This window comes from Sylvia atricapilla, chromosome 5 (genome assembly GCF_009819655.1).
Source record: "Sylvia atricapilla isolate bSylAtr1 chromosome 5, bSylAtr1.pri, whole genome shotgun sequence".
In the NCBI taxonomy this organism is placed as follows: Eukaryota; Metazoa; Chordata; class Aves; order Passeriformes; family Sylviidae; genus Sylvia; species Sylvia atricapilla.
The window spans coordinates 34,774,054-34,792,501 of record NC_089144.1 but is presented as its reverse complement, the minus strand read 5'-3'; the positions used below and the strand labels follow the sequence as shown (position 1 = coordinate 34,792,501).

The window sequence follows — 18,448 nt, the reverse complement described above, 5'->3', positions numbered from 1 at the left end:
TTTAACCTATGAACTTAAATTATTTAAAGCCTGTCAAAAGATTGCAAGTGAACCACAATATTTTTGTAGATATTTTCTCCAAGTTTGGTGGTGTAAATGTGTTTCCTATAGAAATAGAAAAGAATGGATTATGATAAGGAATGAAGGATTGTGCTCATTATATCATCCACACAAGATAAGGTCACCCTTCTCTAAAACCTCCCTCTTCTTATTATCAGCTGCAAATGGAAAAAAACTGGGAAGTGGTCTTTGGCATGCAGCGAACCAGCACTCAGCAGAGGGGCTGCTTGAGAAAAGAGCTGTCTGCAGCCTTGCAGGACTCTGTGACTGACAGTCCCCTGCAGTGATATTTCTACAGAAAAGGAGGAGAAGCAAGCACAGGACAATACTTGGCAGTGTTTTCAGTCTATTAGCATAGTAACTACTTTGTGTGCCATTTCATAGCATATGATTTTGAACCTATGAAAGCATTTCAGATAGCCAAAAAAAAAAAAAAAATCCCCTACACACAGAGCTAGCACTTGGATTTGTATTTAGAGGTTATACCCGGATTAGAGTAAGTTTTATTTAACAAATTGAATGCCATCATTGCTTAATATACTTGTGGAACACTTACTTAACTGAAACACGTAAACACAAAATATTGTTTGGAGTACCATTTGTAGAACCAATGTTATGATATCACTATCCACTTTTATTCAGAAAGTTAGGGCTTTTCTTTTTAACTGTATGTTTATGTAGTATTGTAATCAGCTTTTAATATAGATACTTCTTTTCATTAAAGATCAGCCCTTTACTAAGAGCTGGTGGTTCAATTTTTCTCAATGATTCACCAAACACCATTTCTGTAACACATGTTGGGGGGATACAGCTTTTATGGGACACAGTGTCTTCATAGCTCCCCACATGAAAGAACAGTCTAAACACACACCCCTGCTTTCTCTCTCAAGACCATACCTTGTCAACCATGAGAAAGTTTTCTATTTTTTCTCCATTGTTACAAGCAACATCTCCAACTTCTCTAACAGCTTCAGGTAAAAGCCTCCTCACTTCCTGGGCTATTATTCCTGTTCAGGAGGTAACAAAAACTAATGTCAGAAAACACACTGGCATGCTCGCTACCATTCTAAAACTACAGGCAAAGCAAAAAATTATCTAGAATTTCTCTGCGGTGAGAAAATCCAGGATTTAAGGGTTTTTTCTCTATCCACAAAAAAACCCTAGAAACCTTTAGAATTCTCATTTCTTTGCAGAAAGAACAAAACTGTTTGTAAGCACTTACTTCATTCTCATTAACTTCTGGAAAATAAGCTTCTCATCTTTAAAAATTGAAACAGAAGATGTAAAATTACAAGCAATACCTAATTTTGGCATTTTTATACCACAAGAGATACACAGCAAAGTGTGCAATTGCAGTAACCTAAAAATGAGGATGAAATAGCAGGATATTAAAAGACACTATGGCACAATAAATATCAGTAGATGTTAATGAAAAATGGGAACAGAACTGACTTTATACCTGTTTCATGGGTATCTTTTATTCCCATAACAGATGCAAATTCAGGCTTGTAGTCATATTCCACCAGCCTCATTTGTGTAATTCTTCTCAACTGCTCATTTGTATCGACCTAGTTGGAAAAATACCAAGATTTATATGTTGAAACACTAAGCATGGCACCTAGGACACAACTGAGAGAGCAACTAGCCTGACACAGTCATTTGGCCAATCATCACATAGAAAAATACAGACAATCTTCCCATTCCCCACTACCAGAGTGCTCTCTGTATTTGTATTGCCAGTTATCCTTCTGTTTGACAACACCCAGCTTCTATAGGCAGCCTTCTCCAAAGTCTGTAGGTGACAGTTCTAAAGAGCACAGTGGTACATCTGATTTCTTTAACCCAGCTTTACAGCACAGTCAGGATATAGGAGCTGCATCATGTGTCAGAACAATGATCCACACGTGCAAACATAAGTGCCCTCAGTACTGCACGGCTCTCACCTCCCGGATATTCTGTTTTGCCCGGCTGTCAGATGGTGCATGACTCTGCCCATAACTTTGGCGTTTCCGCAGACAACCAGTGCTTCGTCTGGTGCATCCGTGTTAATTCCTACTCGACCATGATAGGCTATCGTCTCTGGAACATGCCCTCGCTGCCACAGCACATCATTGTCATTCTCAAACTGCCCGGGGTTAGATGCCTAGAAGAAAATTTTTTTTGCTTAAAGATACAGTATAGCATAGATAAGCTATTGTTTATTCTTTTAGAAATTCAGGGAAAATGACAAGCCAGATCTTAAATATTGAAATTGTATTCAAAAGCTTTTTTAGCACACTAACAAAAAAAAACCAGAGTGGAGTTACTTCTAAAGTGTTTCCACTCACACGGCACTGACCTCGTGCTTTTTTCCCTTGAATTCTACTTTATTAGCACCTTAAGCTAAATTGACAATGTCCAAATCTTTCTGAATTTTATCTTTGACATTATACCACATAACCATTCTTTATCTACCACTAAAATTTACCTGAGACAGGAAATCAGAAAAGAGAAAGCAAGGCAGAGGTTAAACACATGTGATTCATAAAATCCTCTATAACATTTTAGATCAACTCATATTGAAAATTTCATGTTAAGGAAACAGGATCTTTTAAAGAACACCAATAAAACAACAGAATGTGTACAACAAGAAAAGGTATTTGATTTCAATAGTTAATTTTGAGTTGTTTGGGGGGTTTTTTAACTTCAAATTCAGGCCAAATCACAATCATGATGAAAAGAAGCCAGTCTTTCACAAGGCTTTGCCAGCTACCAGGCCTGGCACTGTGTACTCACCACTGTTTGTCACAATTAGAGCATGATCTGATATGCCTGACAAGCACCACTCAGCTGGTAGCTTTGTTGTGTTGGAGTGTATAAAAGGGCCAGATGATGAGCTGCTTTTTCTTGCAGTGCATTTGCATAGCATTGCCATTTTAAGGTATCCAGTGGCTGACTAGCTTTTCCCTGCCACTGAAGCCCTGTCAACAGCTACAAAATTACTTTTTTTTTCCTTCTGTCTTTCCTGTTGATATTTTCACCACTTCAGACCAGAGTGTCTTGATCTTTCTGCCTTACTGCCTTCTTTTTCCTTTGACTGAAATAGTGGTCAGGTTTGAAAAATTCATTCCATGAATTCCTGTAAAAAAATGTCTCACATGCATTGAAGGAGCACTCTTCATTGAAATTTCAAAGGAATCTAATATTAAAAATCGTGGGAAAATATAATTTTCTAAATCTTACATAAAAATATATATATCTTGTAAAGTAAAAAGCATGAGACAAATGTGAAAATTCAACAGCTTCTCCAAATTATTAATGATGTGACATCTGTAACGATGTCAGATCCAGAAAGAGAAAATCAGATGAAAACAGGATTGTGGAAGTTAATAGACAAATAAAGGATTTTACATATAACATATGTAGGAATGATGCAAACACTTCTTCAGCATCCTGAAGCAAAAAAATCACAGCAGCACCCAAGATGATAAAACTTCTTAGCAGGGCAGAAAACTACTGAACTCACACATCGCTTTCAAAGGCTTTTTACAGCTCCACCCAGAAACAAGCTCTGGGCCATAATCCTCCTCCAAACCTAACTTTAACTACAGAAAGAGGGTTTATGGCAAAACAGGATGCTCAGATGAAAAAGGAGTCAGGACTGAAACCATCTGAAAGCCTCCATCTTCCTTTGGAAACCCCTGAACAACACCTCACTTGCTGGAGATTTGCCCTTTTGCTCCCTCCAAACCCAAATGCTAAACTAGATCATAGTCGTAAGCCTAGGCAGATGATGAGCTGCCAAAAACGATGCAAGCAATGGCCTGCAAAAAACATGCCAGGACTAAAAGCTGTTGACAGCCCTCAGCTTTCTTTAGAAGCCTTTTCCCAGCTCTACTTAATACATGGGAGCTTCTGGTCTTGCTTGATGCCAAGCCTATTCCTCTCCATAAGCCAAGGGCTAAAAACAGTCCATGCAAACAAGCAGCAGCTCTTCAACTGACCCCATGGAAGAGGTTCAGTGGACTGCAATCTTCCAGAGGCCCTCCCCATCTCTGGCAGTCCTGCCACATGGCATCTTACATATTTCCCATTTTTCTAAGCCCTAAACATAACATTCACCCTAGAAATAACTATAACTCCATTTTATGCCCAGTTCAAACATTTGCCACCACCTACTGATCACAAGAAAAAGGGGCCAGGACTGAAATCTTTCAGCAGCCCTCACCTTCCCTTGGCAGTCCCCTTTCTATCCCACTCATTCTGGGGCTCTGTGTTTTCTCTCTCCTAACCCTAATTCTCCATAGCTCTTGTTAACACTATAGAACTGGGCTTTTTCTCTTTTCTTAGTCTAACTGTAGGCTAAAGCTGCGCACTAAAGGAAAAATGTCCTGTGCAACATGTTCTGTTGCAAACCAAGCAACTGAAAGTAACAGTTAAGAGAAAGAAAGATTATTCTTCCTTTTGTTAATTGGAAATCTATTGAATTGAGAGGTGGGACACTCCGGAAACACACTGGAAAAGTAAAGCCATGGGTCTTAAAGTTCTTAGAGCTGCTTGACCTTCTTTCCTTACTTTTTTTTTTTCCTTCTCATCCTCCTTAGAAAATGAAGACTCTAGCTAATGAAAGCTTTTACAAAATTCCTGGCAGTGTTTCACTGCAAATACAAAAAAAGTCTAGAAAAATCAATATATTTTGTATGGGAATTCATAACAACCTTTCTTTTAAAATCCCTTTATAGCTCTACTTACAACATCTTTAACTTCTGATAATTAAAAGGTAACATACTCATATAACATGCAACTGTACATATTTTCCTCAGTCTTTTTGACTCAGTGGTAATTTTTATTCCATATATTTTATTCCCCAAAATCATGACCCCTCAAACTCCTGTGAGTATCAAAACAGTAAATACTTTTACATTAAAGTAACAGAAATTTATACTTACCCTCACAATGATCTTTTCGGAGACATTTGCAGATAGGTAAGTAGAACTGGTCCTGAGAGACAGCATACAGTCCAACTACCAGCATGAAGTATCTAATTTGAAATTGATTTAATCAAGACAATAATTGAACTAATTCTTTCTTACAGAAAAGAAAGTTTTAAATACAGCTGTTATTACTGACATGTAAAAAGACAGACAAGGATTTTTAAATGCATTCTTACAACATTCCTTCTCTCTTATTAAATATGCTCTTAGAAACCTCATTATCACAGCAAATTAGCAAAGAATACAAGAATTTTCACAAATTTAAGTAAAAGCTTCTAAGATGAAAACCTTTCCTGCTTCAGAAGAAAATTATCATTATTTGGATTTTTTTGCTTCCTGATTCTAGCTATGATTTCCTGAAACTATTTCTAACCATGAGGATGAAGTTTGGGGTGTTTTATTCTCATATTGTTCTGTGACTGTAGAGAAAGAGGCTTTTCAGCACATGCCAAGTATTACCGAATTCGAAAAAAACCTACAGATTTGACAGCAGAGATTTTTCACAAACATTGGCTCCATTCTGAAATAGACCTTCTCTTTTCTACTTCTAACACATAGGCCAACTAGCAATACCTCTGATCAGGATTAGGTTTCCCCTTTTTTCTCATATTATTTGCTGTTGTTTCACTGAAATGCAGCCGTCCCAGTGTTACTTTAGTTATCTGGTCCCCTGGCAGATCAACTCTAAAATAGAAAAGGAAACAAGATCAGGGAAGTCTTTGGAGATCGATCTGCTCAAACCAGGTTGCTGCAAACTCATGAAACAGTTCTGAGAAAAACTGACAAATCAATAAACAGAGGAATCCCAGTAAAAATGCAGTAACTCTGGTTTCTAAAAATGTATTAAAAACAGTGACTACTATTTCACATTAAGGAGATAAACAGGATAAAGCGCCAGCAAGTAGGAAAATGTTTTTAATAATAGAGTCTTATGTTTCTTGGTCTGTTTTTACACAGTCTTGAATATAATAAAACTGCCTGTGTTCCATATGATGGCTATTTGCTGCTTGACAGGATTAACAACTGCTTGCTTATTACTGGGCCTTAATTTCCACAGTAAAATTAATAGATGTTACTGCTTGTCCTTCTTTTAATCTGCACCTAATTTACATGTCTGGAAGCACATGGTAGACATCCAAGTTTCAAACACATAGTAGTAGTCCTCCAGTAAGTGATAAATAATAAAATAAAGAGTTTCTGTAGGAAAAATTACTGTTAACCAAATAGTCACACATAAAATAATTTACATACACACAGAAGCTATTTGTCAGTACACAAAAGGAAGAGAGACAATTTAGTGAAAATCAAGCTCTTCTTCCAAGCTCAAAGTTCAGTTTAGGTGATAATATAGTGCAGGCCTTTATCCCAGCACTGTCCTGTCTAACTTAACACTGCTTCTCTCTTTGTATTATAAAGCTTATTTAATTATTTATAGAGAACACAGCAGCTCCAACAGAGGAAACTTATGCCAGAAGAATAAACATTGATTCTGCCAGGGAGTTAAATGCTAAAGAACGGCAGACCTCCAGAAGGATGCTGCATGTGTGTTTCTAGCAGAGGCACTCCCCCTTAAAAAGCATTGTAAATGCCTCTCATGCCCATATAGTACAGGAACATTCCGACATTTTTTAAGATTGGAAGTGCACCTGCCTTACAGCTCTAAGCAGTGTATAAGAGTGTTTCTAGATGAATATATGTATTTTGGATAGACATACTTAACACATCTGTAAAGCTGTTGAAAATTTTCCTTAATGAAGTGTGATCAGGGGTATATTACTACTGTGATTCTGTGTGTGCAGTCACAATGAAATCTGAATAAAAATCACAAAACTAGCTTAGAGCTACTGTAAGATTTAAAGAAACAACTACTTCATATTTCAAATCAATCACACATATTGAAACAAAATGGAGTAATTTTCTCAAAAAAATCTTACTTAACAGGATGAAAAGTTTTTTTGCTTCGATCTGATTGAGACTGTTCAATAACAATAGTTTGATTTGGAGCATCCACCTATAAAATAAAAATATTTTCAAAAACGACAAGAATAATTAATTCTCAAACACAAAAATTGAGATAGACATTAATAGACAAGTTGTGCCTGAAACAGTGAAAGTGGACTCATTTCTAATGGAATGACATAGAAATTAATAGAGAAACTGACTCCTGATAAATTGATAATTGATATCTAATCTGAAGACCCAAGTCTTTTTGCAGATGCAATTTGAAAGAGGAGAAAACAACAACAAAAACCAAAAAAAAAAAAACCAAAAAAAAACCACAAAGGAAAGCAATTGCATTCATCTACAAAAGAAAAGATGTTTTCTGAATCCAGCCTGTTTACTGCTTCATTCCATGCCCAAGCATAAATACAGATATTTAACATGAGAACAGAACCAACATAAGGTAGCTACATATTCTTGGTCAAAAAATTACTAAAAGAGTTTCACTTCAATTTTTTACGTCATTACATGGACAATTAAAAGTAATAATCTCAAAGAGGAGAGACACTTGCCTTAATTCCATATGCTTTCAAGTAAAACTTTTCTATTGGTTTCCACCCCTGCTGAGTTTTGACATATTTTGGATGTCCAGTGATTCTAATAAGAACTGTGATTTGGAAATGATTCTTCTTTTGGCACACAAAGGCATCATCTGCTGTTGAAAAATTAAATCCTTTATCTGTGACAATGTGATATCCTACAGCAGGTCTACAAAAACAAGGAGAAGGAATAGCGACTTTAAGTACTGACATACTTGAGTGACACCTTGAGCTCCTATTTTTTGTAACATGGTCCAAAAATCCATCTGATTTTTCGTGACAAAACTGGACTAAAAATACATCATTACAACCACTAGTTCTACCAGCATTTTCTTCTTAGGCTGTCAAAGGTGTAAAAATGAAAACACATACAAAATGTTCTCTAATTCTAGTCTGAAAACAAAATGTTTGGAAACCAGAGGTTGAGAGGCTTACATAATCCTCACTTACAACTCTGATATAAAGGTACCCTGTGCACCTAAGAGCACAAACCAACCTTTTAGTGTATTCAATCATTCACCATAACACTGTTACAAACAGCAATCTGCAGCAGACAGCAATGAGATAATGAGCCAGCAAGACTCCCCACTTTGTTCACAAATTCCCACAGCAAGTGCTTCTGCAGAAGCTACTGGGATTGCAATAAGGCTTTACTTAAGCTAAAAGAAGAGCTATCAGTGCCAACTCTCCAGCCCTACTAAAACTTGTCCATCCTATTCTGGCTTAAGCAACTCTATTTTATTTCCTCAAAGGGCAATTTGTCACCCAAAGAGCAAGAGTATTCTGTCTCTATGATTCACAGTAAACAAGGAAAGGTATCAAAAGATCTTTCCATTAGAGACAGTGAACTCACTATCCCAACAATGTCTCCAGTCCTCTGATTTAAGCGATGGATAATTCTGAAATAACAGAATTACATGGCAAGGTTCTCTTACACAGACATTGGGTTTTCTTGTTAATGAAACTTTGATAATGATAGTTTTGTACGATGCTACTGAGAACCTCTCATTAACACAATTACTGAAGATGGATTTTCATTACTCGTCCATTATTAGTTGGAAAAATCAAAATGTACAGACTTCATAGGAAATATACAGACTTTATTATTGTTTTATAAATTTTGATCAGAATTCCCCTTTCAAACAACTGCTGATTACCTGGGACAGAGAAAAAAAGAGAAAACAACTTTGTAACTACTTCAAAACTAAGTCATGTGCTACTTCATATTTAAAGTTATAATGAAGGTTCCACCATCTCCTCAAACCATCATTATTAAAGAGGTAAAACTTACTCGGTTTTTTCCTACAATGGGTATTTTTTTATTTATATAGGAAATTAGTATATTTCATAGTAGGGAAATTAGTATTTTATATTTAAGTTTTTTCATATTTAAGTGTTGGCAAGTTCATTAGCTGATATTCTTAATGCAGTTCCAGACTATTTGCCTACACACAGGCAAGCAGCTTGAGAAGCAAAATTACAAATGTCCACATCTCCAAGTTGCAGTGTTTGGAACAATGGCTCTGAAAGGGCAATTTCATAATTTTCTGGGTATGTCATTTACAGTAAATAAAAGCAAATATATATTTTGTTCTTGGTGCACAAAAAATTATGACTCTTACCAAGCAGTACAGCAAAATTTGGAATAACTTTTAGGCAGCAATAGACACACCTGTTCCACAAACATCCCTACTAGAAATATGCTTCAAATTCCTCTTTCTATTCAGAATTTAAGTCTCCAGACATCTTTGGAACAGAGCACCACCAATATCAGACAAGGGCCAAGAACGTGCCAAGGGCACATAACAAAGGGCAGAATTAATGATAGAGTAACTTTTCTAATTAATCTACCTCACCTAACAGTATTTTTGTTGTGAAAATGAAATAGCTAAGACATTCAAGTACTGTATCAATCAAATGGAAAATAATAACTAAACTGAAAAACAGCCCTCAAATGGGTGTAGCAATTTGAAGGCATGGGATCAATCCATCTATGCTAAGCAATGAGAAGCATGTGCATGCTTTGAGGCCAAGAGAATGCAGGATCACCACTCAGCAAATCTGTGCAATGTGCTGTAATTACAGTGCATCTTGGAACAACAGCACTGCCATTGACCTCGCTTAAAAGTAATACTGACTTCCTCGGCAAGTAACACCTCAATCCCCTCCTACAGTAATGGCAACCAAGTGTGTATTGAGATACTTTATTGTTCAGCTTCACATAGTCTTTGTTCACAAAAACATGTGTCTGGAACCTTAATTTTAGCCGTATGGGAAGCAACAAGTAACTGGGTAGTGGCAGAAGAGCAGTCTCCCACCATCAGCACACAGCCCTCATATAGTTACTGAAAGTGCAACAGGAGTTGCAAGCCATTTCCATTTAGAGTGAATACTCATACCACAAATTCAGCTAGAGGTTTCTGGGTCCATCCAGCTCCCAAGGAGCGTAAAGGTTTGCTCTCTTGTCATGTCAATCAATACCTGAGGTGAAGGGTTGTGTGGGACACAGTAAGATGTGTAATGCCCCTATCCCCTGTGGGCAAACAGGGAACATCAGTCTCCAGTGATGACACTGATATGCACCCAGCTCCCAGGAGACATTTTGGCAGGTTGGGCAAGAGGAGCATTAAAATTTACTGTGCTGTGTAAGTCCTGGATAGACATTGACAAATTCTTTGCATCAGTCCAGAAGAACTCACCAGATGCTGTAAAAAAGGGTGAATTTGTTAAAAGGGTTCATATGCTAAATATTAGAATGGAGAAAATCAGGGATGTAAAGTGAACTTGGAATGATCTTTTCCAGATCATGTGGTCCAAACAAAATTATTTACAGTTTGATTAACACAGGAAATCTCTAAATCTTTGATTAAACAGTTGCATGTCACACACACGCATCTATAATTATTAAGACTTAAGTTGTATGAGCCAAGAAGTAACACTGGTAACTTCTAATGTTTTCCTTTAATGTTTTAGACTACTAGAGGGAAAGCTGCCATATGCTTAGTAATTACTTGCCCCAATGCATTTGACAAAATAAACAAAAGTTTACCAGATATCTTAACTTACTTTTGTTTTGCCCCTAAATCCCTGAAGGGAAATCAGAAAAACTGGCATTAATTTCAACCAGAGTTTCAAGTTCATCTTATCTGATACACCTGAAGTTTATATTTCATCATACCTGGTATACTTCTTTCTCTGTTCTTACTTCCAATAAGAACAAGGGATGCCAAATGCATCGTTTATTCCTACAAAACTACAACAACAGATGAAAAAAGAAAAAAAAAACACGGAAGAAACCGATTTTTTCAAGGGCAAACATCAGTGCTTACAATCTTTCATAATTAGAGTCAAATAAGCTGTTCCACTGAGAAGTTTGGTATGGTTGCCATGTAAGAGCTTGACCGCATTTTTCCAAAGCTGCATTCTGTCCATCACTGTCATATTCTTGCACTTCAGCAGCACAGTCCTTTACAGTTGCTGTAGAGAGACAGTGATAATTCTGTTATTTCTTTTGGCACTAGCCAAACATCCTGCATAGACATTTTTAAAATATATTAACATAAATGCACACACATATAAATGACACATGCATTGCATACATGTTTAAATGTGATTATCCTTTGCAGTTATTCCACAAGATTGTGTTATATTCTCTTTCTCTAGAAAATAAAATTTTCAGCTTTCCTGATTTGCAAAATAGTACACAAGTAGAACTTCCTATTTTTTATTCTCTCCAAAAAGATGAACAGTTTCCTGGGGGATGGGGGCAGTGGCTAAAGAAAGCTAGCTAAGAATTCTACTGTACATCTGCAACACTGCAAGAAGCAATTAAGTAAAACAATTGCATTTGTTTCCCATTCCCTCTACTACAGGTTTGAATTGAAGAATATACTACAGGAGGCACACTTCCCTAGCGAGCACATTCACCATGACATCTGGTCGATCTCCTTACTGCTTTCTGCCTATACATTAGGAATTTTTTGACAGACAGGGTCAACCCCAATCCTCTGAGATAGACATTTTATGAAGACAGAGGAGAATGTGACAAGAGAGACAGATAAATAGAGTGCAGTAAGGACAGGAGAAAATACATCATGGAGCATACAACTAAGATTCATCCACAGCCAGTGAGAGCACAGTAAGACAGAGCCTTCAGAATCACTTCAGGCCCAAGCTTCATTTGCAAGTCTCCACTTCTGACATACAGCAGAGTAAAGATAGATAGATAGATAGATAGACAGACAGATATAAAAACACCACAGTAAAGAAATTCACATCTCACTTCTAAATTATCCCCATGCCATTTTCATACGTCTCTGTTCTTTTTCCAATGCACGTGTCAGTGAGATTTTATTAAGAATGATATCAAAAGAAAGCTTGTTTCAAAGCTATATCTTTCAGTATTAAAAACAGCAATGGAAATTTCAGATACAGAAGTGTCTGCTTGTCTTCTTTCAGCAGTGGTTGACTTACAGGACTAAGTCACAATCAAAAAACACTGATTAAAGAAAAGATATCAAAGGAAAAGCAACCTACTAAATCTGGTTGCAATTCATTACAAGTGTTCTAAAAGATTGATTTAATGCAGACAAATAACTTACTCTGAAGAAATAACAAGTAACTCAGATTTTTCACTAACAGACATGGGTAAAATTCCTCAGGTAAACTAGTCATTACAGACTGTTCATTCAGAGAGAGTCTCACACTTCACAAAAGCTGATTCATTTCTCTACATGCCTGGTAAGGTTTTTGTATCAATTGGTATAAGCTTATTATTTTTATCTTGATAAAACACTGAACCAAACCAATATGGGGAAGGGCGGGAAAGAACATACAGCTTTTACCAAGCCTGCTTATGCACAGACTGTGTAGAAAAAAAGCACAGAGTAGAGGAGATCATGGGAAATGGCAATCTCTTTGTTCATCCACCCTATTAATTTCCTGTTCAGCTGACCCAAAATGCTTTCTTTGCCCAGTCAAGTTAGTGCCAAGCAAAGTAAGCAAAATATATTATCATCACTGTAGTGGAGGTTCACATATGGAAAATGGCAGAATATTCTATCCAGAAAAGCCTCAGGAAACATGAACCTCTAGTGCTTTTCTCTCTTTGCCAAATATAAATAAATCCTGGTTTTCCAAAAGGGTAAATTCATCCAAACGGAGTTGTGGACTACAAATCATTAATACCATTATCTTCTCTGAGCCAGCAGGAGCTGTGCTTCTCAAGTATTCATTTGTCTATGGCACAAAACATGAAATTTCCTCTTCACACACTTGCTCACCTTGTCTGGAATCCTGAGACTGCACTGGAGAATCAATCCCATCTCCTAATAATTGGGAGAGCTTCCTTTTTTTGCTTGATGCTGCAGAAATACTTTTGTAAAGACACATGTTGCATTACTCATTTATAAGTTTAGATATAGATAATACAGAATCATTACAAAAGAACACCCAGGTACCTCTTATCTCATTCTAACTGCACTGTCACCCAAATTCTGATTTGCTGAGAGAGGAGATTGTTGGTGGGTTTATAAAATTGAATTATCCAATTTTCTCCTTTGAAAACTTTTTTTAAATTTCACATGAATAAAGAAGTTGATCTCTTTTAAAAATATGGACAGTGCATAAGTGACAGGGGTTTAGTTTCCTGACATTTACATTAAAATCACAGTTTTTATCTTGAATAATTTTGCTTTTTACCAGTTAATGTTAAAATACCGGAACGCTTTAAATAATTGAGCATCCAGAACATATTGGTGGGTTAATATGGTAGATAAAATATGATTACTGCTTCACTTGCTTACATTCACTTGCATACATATGACAATTCCTTTTCTCTTATGTAATTCGCTAGAACAATTACAAGATCCTCATGCACAAACCTATACAACAGCTATTGCAAAACACCTCAATATTTTTATAATCCAGTTATGAAAAACCTGTTGATTTTTCATTAGCCTTCTATTGTTTTAAAAATTGAAATGCATTCCTACTTCCAACCTAAACCTCAATCAACATGTTTTAAAGAACCCTCAACCACAAGTGTCTCAAAAATGTCTAAACACTGCCATCCTGTGGAAAATCCTACACCCACAGGGATTTTCAACCAGTCTTAACCCAGTTCTACTGTTTCTTGCCTGTCTCACCCTTTGCATAAAAAGCTTTATCATTTACCCAGAAATCTGAGATGCATTAGGCTGGAAGTATGAATGATTAAAACCCAAAGAGCTGGAGGATGTAGAATGATTCCATGGAGTCGGAGTGTTTCCTGTCTTCAGGCAGCAGCCTTGGGAAATGTTGCAAGAATACCCCATGGCATTTGGGTCAGAGCAACTCTCCATGAACCTGCAGGGAAGCTTGCTGGGTGCCACAATAGATGGGTGTGGGAGCGGAGGCTGCAGCCCACTGGGCCACAGAGCATCACACCATGGAGCTGAAGGGAATAAACAGATGAGAAAATAAAAACAAGGAAGAGGAGTTGGCAATCTTCCAACAAGCTTGGAAGAGGCCAAATTCATTTCACCTACTTTGTAGCTGTGGTGGGGAACATGGTTCTGATCCAGAGTCTGGTGGGGAGTCTGGCAACTGGCTTTGCCTAGGGATAAAAAAGAGGTTTTAATTTCTACTGGAACAAGACATGGAAGACAACAACAACCAATGCTGAAAGCAAGTGGAGGCGGACCACCAGACTACTGACGAGGGTCTTCAGGAAGCATTGCTCACCATGTTTGCCATCCCTTCTCACAGGAGCAATGTCACCTACACTTCATCAGACCATCTCTGGTCCCCTGCCTCTCTGCCATGCAAGAAGGCCCAGTTCCCACCCCTTCTTGCCCAAATCCCCCTTCACAACCTGCTGACTTCTATCCCCCTTCTCATGAGTTGTTCTTCAAGTTACCTCCAGGCACACCAGTGACTCTGAACATACAGTGCTCACAAGGGATTTAAGCCCGATTCTCTCTAGACTAAAGTTTAAATATCTTCATCTGTCGTAAGGAAGAGAAAATCCTATGCCATCTACTGCCATTTAAATGAGCTACAGAGGATTCCTTTGTCACATTTGGAACATGTAGACGAAGGTTCAAGAAATGGATTCTCAGTCCTTTCAGGTGTTCCTATGAATTGTCAGATCAAACACCACTCTGAAGCCCAATCTGAAACACAAGCCTTAAGATGCATGTTACACTAAACATGCTGTAGCAGAGGAAGGATAACAGAAAACTAATGAGACATCCCTCCTTTACCAAAGCCGACTGTTCTCACAGAAGCTGAATAAAATAAAATTCCTTACAGAGACACCCTCATATGCATAGAACACTTGTTCACACACATAGCAAATATTTTCAAGTATCAATGGAAAATTTTCACTCTCTTTTTTCCATTTCAGGTTTTGTATTTCTGAGCTTGGATAGCATTAAAGAGAGCAGTTTCATTTTTGGTTACTTTTGGCATGTGCTTGTGCATTTGTTAACAGTATTGCTACTGGTCTTCTAACATATCACACCCACAACCCTGCATTTTGGGTTGGCTTCAACCACATGGCTCCTCTTTAAAAATAAATTTTAAAACTCCACTTTAGAATATTCTTTAATTTCTTTCAGAATTGATTTTCTGATGCCTTTAAATATCATGACTACACTCTAAACCTTGTTTTCAACTTTGAATAGTTAACAAATATTTCCTTTTTTTTTTTTTTTTTAACTGTGGGATACTTCATCCATATATACTGAATTCCAATTGTGCTTTGTAAAATTTTTAAAGATACATACATAATAAAAGTCTTAAACTTTCCTTCTGCACATTCAGTTCATATTCCAGCTTCAGATATTGCCTTGGGTACTTGATTTCTGCTTTAACATTGATTATTTCAGTAAAATAGAGTGACAGACACTCTCTAGGAGAGAATATTTATGAAGTACAGAGGTAGCAGGCATATATCTCCAAGTTAGAACTTTACTGAAACTGATACTGTGCTTTTTGAAGGAAAAATAAAAATAAAATAAAAATAATCTGTAGTTTAAATGATTCTACATTAAAAACACAGTATATCAATGAAATGCCTACTTAGCAAAGGACATGGCAACCTTTTTCTCCTTTCACTGATAATGTGGAAGGTACTTCTGTGGAAAAAGATGAGGAAATCACATGGTGCTTCACACATGATGTAAGAGAAGAATAAATGTAATGCTGATAGCCTTTCTGATGCAAGATGAACTTTAATGGAAATTTCAAGGTACACCAAAGACCTTGGTGGTAACAGCACCCTTTGTACTGCATATGACACCACGGAGTTCTGCATTTTATATGTATATATGGAGGCTTTTAATATTTTTCTCCTTTGACATATTTTGACATGATCCTTTATGAGATTCTATTCTGTTTATGCACAATTTTTCCGGCACTACAGATAAATTCTTAATAATTTGACTTGTACAGACCTAATGATTCAGTAAATGTTCTTAATGCCATAAATAACAAAACAGGACTGTAGTATTAGTGTAAAATCCCGTTCAGCCTCCAAACCCATAATGGTTTTACAGATGGTTTTCTTGCATGTAAGTACTCTGTAGTACTATAACTATAGTATCTAACTTACTTAAGCTATAATACTTAATAGCATATACATACACACATTTACATTTTTGCTATATTTTGTGTTTTAAAGCAAAATAATAACATTATAAAGTTGTCATACAGGAGTTCAATAATCTTGTTAACCTAAAACACATTTAGTCACTAAAAATAAAGGTTATGGATATTTATATACAACATCCTCTTCATTCTTCTTCACTTTTATAGTGTGGACAAAGGGAATCAATTCAGTGTTCATTATTTAGAGCAGGTAGAAGCCTCTTTGGCCCACTTTAAGTAAACATATGCTACAGAATCTGTCTAGAATGAAAGATTTCATGTTTCATTATTTTTAAAACATTCCTTCTTGCTCTGCTTCTTGGCAAGTGCGAGTGTCAGCCTATTAGTAGTATTTTGCCTTGAACAACATTCATCTGTCAGTTGTCTAGATGAAAGATCTGGGGTTTAGGTCTTTGATAGATCTGTACTACATAATTTTCCACCCTTGACCATAAACATTCGCACTATGCACCCTTTGATAGTTTTAAAGTTAATCTCAAAAGAGACTGATGGACAGTTTATGTTCTGAACTAAGTATTAGGGTGAAAACAATAGCTCTGCTTCCTTCAAACTAGGAGACCTCCATTATTCTCCCAATTTATTATACAGTAGTCTCAGTTTTATCACTTATTCTGTACATAAAAAGTAAATTAGCACTTTAAGGAATGTTGAAGTAACAGCTCTGCATTCGATGTCACAATTAACTCAACAGCTGTGAGTCAACTCAGACTTCATTATCATTCGTTCTGTTGAACAAGAAGGCAACCATATTTCCATTACTGGCTGTAGTTCATTTTTTCTACATCTTCCTATGCAGCTTCAAGAAAGAATGCCAAGAGAGCCACAATCCTCTTTCAACTCAGATTTTATCATGGCAGTAATTAAAACAATTCAAGTGCTGTGGCTAAGGAGAGGAGTACATGTTACTCTAATACTTACAAAGTTCCAAACTCTATGTCACTACTAATGAATTCTTCCAAGAGGCTTGTATCCATCATGGGATTTTCCAAGGCTCCATGGACATCTTGCCCTAAGGTTAAAAGTAAAAAAGAATTTCAGAGGGAATTGTCAGTGTTTCAGAATAAGTGATGCTGCTGATGGTCCTACACAAAGGAAAAACAAACCTGTCCTGTCTCATGTGTAACAAAAGGGTTATGCTTCTGGTTTAGTCACTCTGGGAAAAAGGATGATGAGAAATGTAGAGTAATTAACAATGTGCAGGGGCACTCTAGATGACAGTGTAGCACTGGGCAAACACCACTCTATGCGTGGCATTAAGGCTTCAGGGAATTACTAGAGCAGAAAGATGAAGGACCCCAGTCTGCAACTGAGAAAAAGGGTTCTGGAGATCATTTCCTAATCTCTTACATTGAGGTCTAAACAGTTTGTTGGGTTGAAGCTCAGACATTGTCTTACACAGATCCACCTGGTGCGTTTGTACTTGCAAGTACTGCGAGTTTCTGATTTAAAACTCCATTTAAAAACCCACCATCTGAGTTTAAATAAAGCCCAAATAAAGCTTTAAAAATATTTGATTGGTGACTACCTTTCATTCTGCCTAAAAAAACCAGCCCACTAAAATGTTAAATGTATTAGCGAATGGAAAAGTTCAGTACTTTGTCCTTTGTTGCTTAGTAACTGAAGGCTATAAACAGATTTTATGATTATAAAGTTTCCGGAATTCATGACAACTTTCATAGAAAGTCAACGGGCACTCATTAAAAAAAACCAGCCAAGCAGCCCTACTCTGCATGCTCCCCACCTCTTGCAGAAAGCCTTCCATAAATACAGGTGTGGCCAGCCAGAATCCAAACAAGATAAGGACCTTGACATTCCTGCTTGAGCTGCAAATGCCTCTGAGCTGCAAATCCCACTTTACACAGGATAAAATGGACCAACCCACACATCCAGAACTGCAAGGCTCAGCCCTAGAGTCTGACACCAACCAGGTCCCCTCAACACAAAAGGTTAATTGCTGCACCTGAACCAAGGTGTAGCCACCGCCTTTGGTGCATTTGCTGTCTTCTCACTATATTACCTTGCATAGGACACTTACCCTAAAATAACTTCAGTTCTTTTTCTGATGTCTTTGTCTGATACTGTTCCTTCTTCCTACTACTCCTTCTTGATACTTTTCCAGCTTTTAGAAAGGACATTCATACAAGTAGAATCTAAATATGCACAACCTTGCACAGGATTCCCTCTTGTGTGTCTTAATACATAAATCCACATTGCTAATAAACA

General features: G+C 37.0%; 1 protein-coding gene across 1 annotated transcript in view; it reads right to left on the bottom strand.

Moving 5' to 3' along the window:
- The window catches only part of MYRFL (myelin regulatory factor like), a 33,205-nt gene extending 15,863 nt beyond the window's left edge, over positions 1-17,342 (bottom strand). The window contains 15 exon segments of the mRNA XM_066319148.1: positions 958-1,067; positions 1,520-1,628; positions 2,004-2,038; positions 2,041-2,203; positions 4,989-5,024; positions 5,026-5,080; positions 5,607-5,717; positions 6,968-7,044; positions 7,547-7,742; positions 10,903-11,050; positions 12,856-12,947; positions 13,748-14,006; positions 14,101-14,168; positions 17,144-17,258; positions 17,261-17,342. Of these exon segments, the coding sequence (XP_066175245.1) occupies positions 958-1,067; positions 1,520-1,628; positions 2,004-2,038; positions 2,041-2,203; positions 4,989-5,024; positions 5,026-5,080; positions 5,607-5,717; positions 6,968-7,044; positions 7,547-7,742; positions 10,903-11,050; positions 12,856-12,947; positions 13,748-14,006; positions 14,101-14,168; positions 17,144-17,258; positions 17,261-17,342 (1,656 nt within the window).
- Between the last annotated feature and the right edge of the window lie 1,106 nt (positions 17,343-18,448).